The 10,165-nt window shown below is 52.8% G+C and overlaps 2 protein-coding genes across 9 annotated transcripts; one reads left to right on the forward strand and one right to left on the reverse strand.

The window, feature by feature from the left end:
* Window positions 1-136: 136 nt before the first annotated feature.
* On the reverse strand, window positions 137-9,243 carry LOC126039405 (uncharacterized). 8 transcript variants are annotated; one of them, XR_007506317.1, is made up of 5 exons: window positions 9,129-9,243; window positions 6,036-6,368; window positions 5,648-5,705; window positions 3,021-3,119; window positions 293-1,039 (listed from the first exon to the last, which is right to left on the reverse strand). XR_007506317.1 is itself a non-coding variant. In XM_049802498.1 (3 exons), the coding sequence occupies exons 1-3, from the start codon at window positions 3,774-3,776 to the stop codon at window positions 171-173; spliced, it is 987 nt and encodes a 328-aa protein (XP_049658455.1). In that variant the 5' UTR covers window positions 3,777-5,640; the 3' UTR covers window positions 137-170. The 8 variants fall into 8 exon arrangements, 2 of the variants coding, with proteins under 2 accessions (XP_049658455.1, XP_049658463.1); XR_007506315.1 differs by having other exon boundaries at window positions 293-1,228; XR_007506314.1 differs by having other exon boundaries at window positions 293-1,553.
* A 16-nt stretch (window positions 9,244-9,259) lies between these two features.
* MRPS16 (mitochondrial ribosomal protein S16) lies at window positions 9,260-9,982 on the forward strand. Its single transcript, XM_049802632.1, has 3 exons — window positions 9,260-9,371; window positions 9,447-9,707; window positions 9,793-9,982. Exons 1-3 carry the CDS (start codon window positions 9,359-9,361, stop codon window positions 9,909-9,911), a joined length of 393 nt encoding a protein of 130 aa, XP_049658589.1. The 5' UTR covers window positions 9,260-9,358; the 3' UTR covers window positions 9,912-9,982.
* Window positions 9,983-10,165: the final 183 nt, after the last annotated feature.

A 10,165-nucleotide genomic window follows, 5' to 3' on the forward strand; every position in this document is an offset into this window, starting at 1 on the left:
GCCAGCAAGCGTCACAGTTGCCCTTTGCCGCCTGCAACACGGCCCCAGTACTGCCGCTTACAGAGCGAGAGGCGCTCGCTATAAAGCGGCGATGAAGAACAAGGACGGCCCGTCGAGATGGCAGGAGGAACACAGAGAGCCTCCAGCATTAGCCAGGCAGGGCTTGCAACTCACCTCGTGTCCTGGTTTAACGCCAGCCGGCAACGAAGGCCCACGCGACCGCTCACTCGCTCCCCCGCCCCCAGCGGGACGGGGAGACAATCGGAAGGGCAAAAGTGAGAAAACTCGTGGCTTGAAACAAAAACAGTTTAATCATCATGAAAAAGAAACAACAACAACAACAACTTGTAAGGAAAAGAAGGAAAAAAAATGACAGAGAACAGGGTGCAGGCAGCACACCAGGGGTCTGGAGCCTGATGGATGATGGGGGGGTGGTGGTGTGGAATATGGAGGAGGGAAAGGAAGCGGGGAGGGGGGGAGGCAGGAGATAGGAGAGCAGGGGATGCAGGGGGAAACAACTCGCATGGGTTAGAAACTCGCATGGGTGAAGGGGGCGGGCTGGAGCAGCTGGGGGCATATGGGGGAGAAACACATGCCCGGGAGAGGGTAGGTGAGGGTACAAAGGTGCATGGGGGGACACGGGTGGGGATGACCTACCCCAGGGAGTCCACCCAGGATGATCCACAGCAGGTAACTCACCTGGGATAACCCACAACAGAGCATCCACACCACATCATCCACGCCGGGAGGACCCCCAGCAACGCCCCTCAAACTGCCTGTGCTTCACCCCCAATCTTCCCCAAACTGGGGAGTTTTTTGCTTTTTCAAAATACTCAGTTTGGGATATGTTTCAGTGCTTTTCCACAACATAAAAAGGGGTGATCTTTTGGTTGTGGTTTGCGCATGAAAATGGGGTGGTGTTTTTGCTTTCCAGCTGCACAAATCCAGGTGGATTTGGCTTTCCCAGGAGTCCCAAAGTCATTTGTTTTTTTCCATTGCAGACCCAGAATCAGGGGGTTTGGGGTTGTCCTGGTTTCGGCTGGAATAAAGTTAATTTTCTTCTGAGTAGCTGGTACAGGGCCATTTTGGATTTAGGTTGAGAATAATGTTGACAACACACCGATGCTGTAGTTGTTGCTAAGCAGTGTTTATACTAAGTCAAGGACCTTCCAGCTTCTCATACCGCCCTGCCAGCAGAGGCTGGGGGTGCACAAGAAGAGTCGCTGAGCTAAAGGAGGACTCCAGGTAAAAAAGGTCAGCTCAAAATACACCACCTCCTCTAAAAGTTAAGAGCGATTTGAAGACTTAAAATCAGCATTTAGGCTAATCAATACCATTTTGAACACCTTCTTAGCATGCAAATAAACACTCTTGCCCATGTTGGAAAACGTCTCCTCCCTTCCTTACAGCACTGCTGCAGGGAGACAACCCTGGGAGGCTGCGGGACGAGGTCGTACACAATCACAATCTACACTTACGGATCCACCACAACAGCTACAGCCCTTGCGCTGCTGCTGCTGCTGCTTTGCATCTTGCTTGTTTGGTGAATAAAGCTGAAAGTGAAGTGGAAAACTTCAAAGAGCAAAATGAAAAATAAAGAATAAATCTCAGTAATTCACTTTACACTAAAAAGGTGTGCCCATGTTTAAATACATCCAATGAAAATACTTATACTGTAAAAGTATTTGATTTCTCTTTCCCATTACCATAACTTGCACAGCTCTGAATTCGTACTGTTAAATTATCCCTCTCCAAAGTACACAGTTATAATGGGACTAGGGGGTTTTGTGCGTGTTGTGTAACGCGGGGGGACACCTGGCCAGCTGAGCTGCCCAAGAGAGGCACTACTGAACTGCCAGGGAAATGCACCATTGAAAGCCAGACAGAAAGGAAGTACTTCAGAGCACTCCGTCAAAACATCAGGAAAAAAAACCCATAACATTCAGTTGCCTCTCTTTTTAAAGGTTTAGAAAAATACCTAACTGCTTACATACACCTAACACATCATATACTACAGCTATTTGGCAGTTACAGTTTAAACAATGCAAGTCAGTTTGTAAAATCCCCAGTGCTGCAATACCTCAGACTACCAAAAAGCACTGGTGGATTTCCTAATGCTTTTGGCGGTACTGAAGCAGGCAGAGTAACACGTTTTCATGTTATCTCGACTGTTACAACTGAGAAACCAAAGACCAGTGATGCCATCAACTTTAGGAAGATGGGCTGTGCTTGAGTCTTTGGACTTTTTTTTTTTTTTCTTTCTTTTTTTTTAAAGAGAGTGAAAAGTCTCGTTACTGATGACTTCTACTGTCAAGTCAATCACCTCTGAAGATCCACTCTGATGGGAAGTTCATAAAACAAAATTTCTTTGAGTGAGAAAGACTTCCATTTTGGAAAATCTCTTTCCAACTGAAGTCAAAATTACACACTGTAGGTTAAAGGAAAAAATACATTCCTGAAGCAGTAACTCATCAAAAACACCTCAGGGCTCACTGTCACTAGTTACAAGGCTGCTAATGCTTCCTGGGAAAGCCTGGGAAACACACAGATGCCACGTCCGTTTGTCCTGTTTTGTCCCCCATCTCTTCTTTGACCTTGATTGCTTTTAGTACAGATGCTAATTATCCCCATAACGTTTTTGAGTACTAGTATAAGATATTTTAAAAAACTCATTGACTGTAAAAGCATAAAGCTTTTATCATGAAAACAAAGTCTGTTTCTTCTGAACACCTGAACTCTTATGAACAGTTTCTTCCCTCTTTTAGTACAAAATTATTTTCACAGTATCATTTACTAGCAAGCACTCAGAAACAGATGATTACGCTTTCAGGAAGAGAAAATAAACTGAGGGAACTAAGCTTTGTATAGGTGTAACATGCTCCGGAACAGAACTTATTTTTAGTATTTCTGTTAAAATATTTAAGGTAAAAAAAAGTAGAAGGAGAGTTGGCACACACTCAATGTTAAAGGCCATACTGCAGGTACCTTTGGAAAAACGCAGACACACATCGTAGGCGTACCTTGTACTTGCAGGCCACTACGGAATCTTTCCATCTGTCTCGTACCTTCACGGCAGAAGAAAGGGCAACCACGACGAATCGGTGCCAGCTGACATCCAGCTGAGAGAAGAAAAAAACCATTAGCACAAAGCTGGGTAGGAAGCCAAAGCTGCCTTTTTGTTTGTGAAGGTTTGTAAAGACAGTATGACTGAGCAGAGGAAAAAGTATTTTTGCGTCATTTTCGGTACAGCTGTTGACACAGGCCACTAGAGCTTTTGCATCTTTCAGACAACTGTACTTTTTTTTTTTTTCTCCTTTCTTTTTTGACTCGTTGGCAACTTTACTTTCACTAGAACTCACTTTCCTAGATACACGCAGGTGACACACCCAGAGATCTACGTACATTTTCTCAAGCTTTAGTACAGCCAAGGCTCCATCAAACCTATACGTCCCAAGTTGAGTATTTTTGCTAAAGAGCACAGCGACACATCTGTCCTTGTGAACTGCCTTTTTGCAAAAAAAGGAGTCATTTTTTCCAGTCCGTTGCTCCAAACAGGCAAGATCTTTTAAAACTGCAGCTGTGCCACCAAACCCGCTCAGGGTCCCTCCTAGCTTTTGACCGCCCTGAGATTTAACAGGCACACGCTCCATTCCACCTTCCAACAGCAAAAATACGTTAACGCTCTCGGACCCAGGGAGCAACCCTACGGACGTCCACGCACACAGCCTGCCGTTTTGATGAGGAGCCACCGAGCATCCCTGCGAGCACAGCTGCATGCGCCAGATCGGTTTCACCTGCGCCGCGAGTTACCGGTTTCAGTGAATGTAGTTTCTGACACTTTACACCGAAAACCGTATCTCGACGCTTCGCCACAGCAGAAACGACCCATCGCTAGAATGCTACAAAAACGCAGTAACACCAATTGCAAACCCACAGCAGCAACAGCTCCAGAAATATTTAGACCAGGAACAAGGGAGAAAAATAAAACAACTTCATCTCACGCACAGGGGAGCGGCAGGCAGAGAAAAGGGTTGGCATTCCGAGCCCTTACAGAAAACGGGCATTCTCCTTCCATTCCTCAGCCCGTCCATTAAGGTCTAAATGCTGCAACACTACTAAGGCAACGTCGAGAGTAGGGAACAGCAGCCCTGCCACTGGACTTGCCATCGACCCATGCTATTTACGTAGCAGGACGCGGACGCAGAGGGACACGTTTTGCCACACACAACCCTGAACTGCCTGAAAATTTACGTTTACCAAAAAAAGCCGTTTGGAACATATTGCCAAACAACATTCGGCAATAAAGCTTTGATGCGTTTGACACACGCAAGTTTTTGGTCACTTGCTATTTGCTTCCTGTTGCTGCTGCTGTTCTTCCTTCAGAAATTCTACCTGTAGCCAAGTTATTCACTACTGCTTCAAGCATTTGCCCTCCTGGTATTACCAGCACATTCACAGAGGCAAGTAACTTAACTGCTCTTCTACAGTTATCCAAACGACAATTACAGCCATGAAAGAGAAGGAGAGGTCAGGCAGCAGAAGAGCTCTGCAGGTTGGCACCAGTCAATATTGCACTCTCTAAAAACAAACAACAACAAAACAAAACCGTGACCCTGTATCCTCCTTTTTTTTTTTTTTTTTTTTTTTCTTTCAGAGCTCATCCCTGCCTCAGCATTTTGTCTTGTCAGAGCATGAAGCGCAGGTGATCCGTACCCTGATGACTTTTGCGTGTGATGAACGCCTGTTCAGAAATAGTGAGATCTGCAAGACTGGCGTCATTTTTATGGTTTTAATCATCATAACTCAAATTTTATTTCCTCACGCATTTGTGAGGAAACTTATTAACTTTTAGACACTGCCTCTCCTTTTTTTGGGGGGTGAGGGTGGAAATGTGTTAGAGACTGAAAAACATTACAATTCAGAGCTCCCAGCCACGAGGGAGTGGTGGAGAAATCAATGAAAGCAAAGACCAACAGCAGCAACTTCAACTGAAAGTTGGCTTTAATTCCCATCACGTACTTAAGCGACTCTCCAAGTCTATGCCTCGGTCCTAGGAATGACTAGCCCCTTTTTGGAAGGACAAACTTTTTCACTTAAAAGTCCTAGACTGAAGACTCCGCTGAACGGAATGGGGATTGTGCCACGGGACAACATGCCATCAACACTCTTAATGGGGAAGGAAAAAAAAAAAAAAAAAAAAACCCAACAAATAAAAATCAAGTTTAAGTACCAGTTCTCATCGTGTTTCACTCATTACATTTCTACTGGCATCTAGGCGCTCAAAAATGAACTACAGGGACACCACATATTCCTAAAAACTCAGTTATACATAAAAAAGTAACAGGCTATTTCCAACTTGCCCATAAAATCAGCATGAACAGAGAGAAGAGAAACACTCGACCCTGAAGAAGCTAACAGGCAGCTCTGAATTTACCAGACAGGAAATTTCATTCTTTCACCTGAAACAAAAACACATCAAGGGACCAGTTCAGGAACAGGGCACGATCTGTTAACAGCAATTTTTCCATCAGCTTCTCTGCACTAGCAGCAAATTTGCCTTCTCTGTGGGTTTAACGTGAAGCATCTGTAGTGCCCTCGAACTCGCAAGCGTTTCTCTCCGCTCCCCCAGCCCGATACGTGCGATTACCTGAGCAGCAAGCGGAATTGACCACGCAGGATTTCTTCGTGTGACGCGGAAGGTGACACTGGGAGAAGAGGAGACAAAGAAACGAACCTGCTTGTCACACCCAGCCAACAGTGAAAAGACAGGGGAGGATTCTGCCGGAAGGGCTCTGCACCCCAGGAGCTCTCACCGGCCGGTTTCTCTCCCCTTTGCCCGGTACCAAGGGGACGATGACACCTCGCCCGCGCCCCCTCACAGGGTGGGCTGCCCCAGGAGAGCCGGGGGACCCCCACCTCGCTTCTGCCCAAGGGAACGGACCGGGCGAGACCCTCCATGCAGAAAGAGGAGCGTGGCGTGGATTGCATCCCCGAGGGAAAAGGCTGGGCTCCCTGCTGGCAGAAGGACAACTCACCTCCCTGCTGCTCGGAGCTGCTTGCTGCGGACAGCCCCGCCTGCGCCCGGCCGCTCTTCGGCCGTGCTGGGAGCACAGTCCGGCCGATGGACGCTCCAGCTAATCGCGCCTCCTGCTCGTTACAGCCGCAGGTACTTTTGCGTCTGGCTAATGCACGCTCCAGACAGCGGACACCCCGCCTCGTTCCAGCTCACGCTTGCTGCAGTTGTGGCTCGCTGAAGCCCCAGCTCCGCACTGAAGCTCTGGTTGATTTCAGCTGCTTCTCCTTCCAAGCTCCAGCTACGTGCAACGGTCTGGGCTTTCCATAAGGCTGCGTATCAACTGCTGTCAAAACTGGAGCATTAGGATTAAACATCAGAGTTACACGCCAAGTAAATATCCGTTAGTTTGGGCGATTAATTACTTAACAACTATTCTGAGCAGCGCAGAAAGAAGAGCTGGACTCCAAGAGGGCACGTGGGGTCTGAAAAGTGCCTTTCCCCCCACAGACCACCGCAGATGTTGAGTTTGGCCCGCCGCGTGCCGGCCTCCCGAACTTCGGCGTCCGACACAACCAGACCCCCATCTCCAGGGAGGGTCCACGCACCCTGCCCGCCCCCCGCTTCTCCCTGCAGCCCCCAACACCCTCCCACCCACCTGCAAAACCAGCCGAGCCGGCTCCCGCTTTTGGCCCTGACACCAGCTGACTCAGAGCCCATTTGGGAGCCAAAAAACCTGGCTGCTGAGCCTGTTCTCAAGGCCCAAACACGCAGGGCCAGACCTCTGTTTCTGGGCCCAAAGCCGGGCAGCTCGGTCTGTTTCCAAGCCCCCACATCAGCCACGCGAGCCTGTTGTCAAGCCTCAGGAACAGAAAACTTGTTCTCCATTTCTGACCCTGCAGCGCCCATGGGCGACGCCGAGCGTCACCACCCCACAGCCCTGCACCCCCGGGGCCCCACACGTAGTTTCGGGGAGCGCTCGGGACCTGCGGAGGGCCCGGCCCCACGCCTCTGCGGGGCAGCCCCAGCACAGGCAGGGCACCGCTTCTCGATTGCCGTTTCAGGCTTTATTTCCCTGCCATCAGCGGCACGGCCAGGCCCCCACCCCAAACCCCCCAGCCGAAGCACCCCCGCGGGTAGCCAGGCCCAGCCACCCGGAAAACAAGAAAACCAAAGAGGGAACAAGACAGAGACCATGGGGAAAGGCAAGGAGAAGGACACAGAAACAGAGAGAGCGTGGGAGGGATAGGGAGCAGGACAGAGAGATGGAGCAAGAAAGGAAAAAAGGACGGGAAGCAGAACCAAGGAAAAGAGAGACAAGGATGGGGAGCAGGACAAAGGGACGGAAGGGGGGGGGGGGGGCGGAAATAGCGACGGGCTGCAGGACAGAGATGAAGGGATTAAATAGACACAGGGAGCATGACAGAAGGACGGAGAGAGACAAAAGGGACAAAAAGCAGGCTAGCATCGGAGGGGGAAAAAAACAACTGCGATGGGCAGTAGGAGAGAGATACGGAAAAACAAAAAAATACTGAGGAACAGAAAAAAGAAAGAAGAGACAGCTAGCGGGACGGGGGACACAGTTAGAAAGGGCATGAGAGGGAATGGGGCAGAGAAAGACAGACAGAAAAGGTAGCGAAAGAAAGCAAGGCAGAGGGACAGCAAGGTGGGGCAGGGGGGGAAGGGACAGGGGTCTGGACAGAGATGGAGAAATAAGCAGCAGGGACAGAGGAGACAGAAAGAGGGACAGGGAACATGGCAGAGAAGGAAAAATCAGGACAGCGGCAGGACGGAGATAAAAAACTGGGACGGTCCTCAGGACAGAGAGGAATATGAATACGAGCAGGGAGCGGGACAAAGGGATACAGCGAGAAACGACGGGACAGGAAGCAAGGCAGCGCGACAGACAAGAACAACGACAACGAGAGAGACAGAGACCGTGAGAAGCACAGGGGGGTGGGGAATTTGGAAAGAGAGGTATCAGGATCCCTGCAGAGAGAGGGTGAATAAAAAACGGGCAGGAAGCAGCACAAAGGGTCACAGAGAGCAAGAGATGAACAGGAAGGAGGATGGGGACAGCAAGATCCAGAATGACAAAAATAAACAGCAACAGCGAGCAAGACAAAGGGATAGAGAGAAAAACAGAAAGTAGGAAGAAAAGAGATAGGAAGGCAGGGACACAGAGTGGCATGTACAGGTGCAGAGAGGAAAAGAACGCCAGGGAACAGGCCAGGGAAACTGGGGGGGGGAAGAGGTGGATGCAGATCAGGACAAGGAGATGGAAAAGGAAAAAACAGTGACTGGCTGCAGGACAAAGACGTGGGGGGGTGGGGGGGGAGGGAGAGGGAGCAGGACAAGAACGGAGAGAGAAAAAGAAAAGGGGGGCAGTCGAACGAGAGAGAGGGAGAAAGGGGGAGAGGAAGAGGGAGAAGGACAAGAGAATAGACAGAAAAGGAGAGGTACAGAGAAGCAAAAAAAAAAAAAAAAAAAAACCAAATCCAACCGAAACCATCACAGCAGCACGGGAAAGAATGGGAAAAATTAAAAAAACAGGGACAGGGAACCAGACAGATAGCGATGGAGAAAGGAAAAAAGTTGCGATGGTCTCTACAGGGCAGAGTAGGAGAAATTAAAGAATCAGGACAGAAAGAGATGAAGAAAGGCGTCCCAAAGATCCCGTCTCCGCAGGGAAGCCACAATTCCAACAGGCTCTGTCTCTCACAAGGATTTGGAGACAGCCAAGCGACGGAGCCGCACATCCCTCCGCATCGCTCCCCCGGCCCGGCCCGGCCCGCCCCGCCGCTCCCTCCCCTCCCGCTCCGACCGGCCGCGACTCCGGAGCGCCCCCAGCCCGCGCTCCCCGGCGCCCCCCCTTCCCTTCCCCTTCCCCTTCCCCCCAGACCAGCCCTCCCAGCTCCCCGGTGCACGCACCCCACAGCCCCCGCCCTCCACGCCAGCGCGCTCGGGCTCAGCCCAGGGACGCCCGAAGACCCCTCCGAGGCAGCCCTCGCTGCCCGCTCCCCTCCGGACGCACCGCAGCCGGCGGCAGCCCTCCCGACACCCGCGGCCTCCCCGGCGCCCCTGCCCCTCCGCGTCGGGCGGCCCCGACCCTCACCCGCTGCCGGCGAGAAGAAAGCAGGCTTCGGAGCAGGCTGCTCCCGGGAGCAGCGGGAGAGGAGAGGCCGCTCCGCCGGGGCCGGAACCGGAACCGGGGCCGGAACCGGGGCCGGAACCGGGGCCGGGGCCGGGGCCGGGGCCGGTCCGTCCGTCCTCCCGCCCGGCCGCCGCGCTTCCGGCGCCTCTTGCGTCATCGCGCTGCGCCGCAGAGAGGACCCGCCCGCCGTCATGGTGCAGCTGGGTGAGTGCGCGCGGGCGCGGCCCGCCGGCCCCGGCCCCGGTCCCGCGCGCTCACCGCCTCGCGCTCTCTTCACAGGCAGCCGCCTCCTGAAGAGCTACCGCGGCGGGCACGTCGTGATCCGGTTCGCTCTCGGAGGCTGCGCCAACCGGCCCTTCTTCCGCATCGTGGCAGCCCACAGCCGGCGCGCCCGCGACGGGAAGTACCTGGAGCAGCTGGGCTGCCTCGACCCGCTGCCCAACGCCCACGGCGAGAGGGTGGCGGGGCTCAACCTGGAGCGGCTGCGCCACTGGCTGGGCTGCGGCGCGCAGCTCTCCCGGCCCGCGGAGAAGCTCCTGGGTAGGCCCGGGGGGGGCGTCCTGGGCGGGGGGAGGCGGGGGGGGCGGACGGCTCGCCGCGGCTCACCGGCTGCGTCTCGTTGCAGGTCTGGCGGGGTTCCTGCCGCTCCACCCCATGACGGTGACCGGCGCCGAGAGGCTGCGGCGGCGGCGAGCGCAGGAGGCCGCCGCGGACGGCTCGCCCGGGCCTGGTGAGGCACCCTGAGAGAGGCCCCGGCCCGGGCCCGGCCCGAGGATGCGCCCCTGCCCGCATTAAAGTGTCGTTTGCACGCTCCACACTGTGCATGTGCTGCTCTCTCCGGACTCGGCTCTGAAAGGGTTACTACCCTTGCTGCCAGGTTTGGCGCAGCAAATACAAAAGCGGTTCTCCCGCGACGATGTAGGTGCCGGACCATTCCAGGAGCCGTACATGGCTTTTCCTAAAGGCAGGTAATTACCTCTGGTGTACCGCTTTCCGCA

This window comes from Accipiter gentilis, chromosome 1 (genome assembly GCF_929443795.1).
Source record: "Accipiter gentilis chromosome 1, bAccGen1.1, whole genome shotgun sequence".
Taxonomy (NCBI): domain Eukaryota; kingdom Metazoa; phylum Chordata; class Aves; order Accipitriformes; family Accipitridae; genus Astur; species Astur gentilis.

Bases quoted from the DNA above. Each gene is read 5' to 3' on its own strand.
- LOC126039405 (XM_049802498.1), bottom strand. From the start codon at position 3,776: ATGCAGCTGTGCTCGCAGGGATGCTCGGTGGCTCCTCATCAAAACGGC. The intron at 1,554-2,985 runs GTACCTGCAGTA...CTTCACTTTCAG, and splicing joins GTGTCTGCGTTTTTCCAAAG to CTTTATTCACCAAACAAGCA. The intron at 292-1,478 runs GTAAGTGTAGAT...TTTTGTTTCAAG, and splicing joins GTAGCTGTTGTGGTGGATCC to CCACGAGTTTTCTCACTTTT.
- MRPS16 (XM_049802632.1), top strand. The intron at 9,708-9,792 runs GTAGGCCCGGGG...GTCTCGTTGCAG, and splicing joins GCCCGCGGAGAAGCTCCTGG to GTCTGGCGGGGTTCCTGCCG.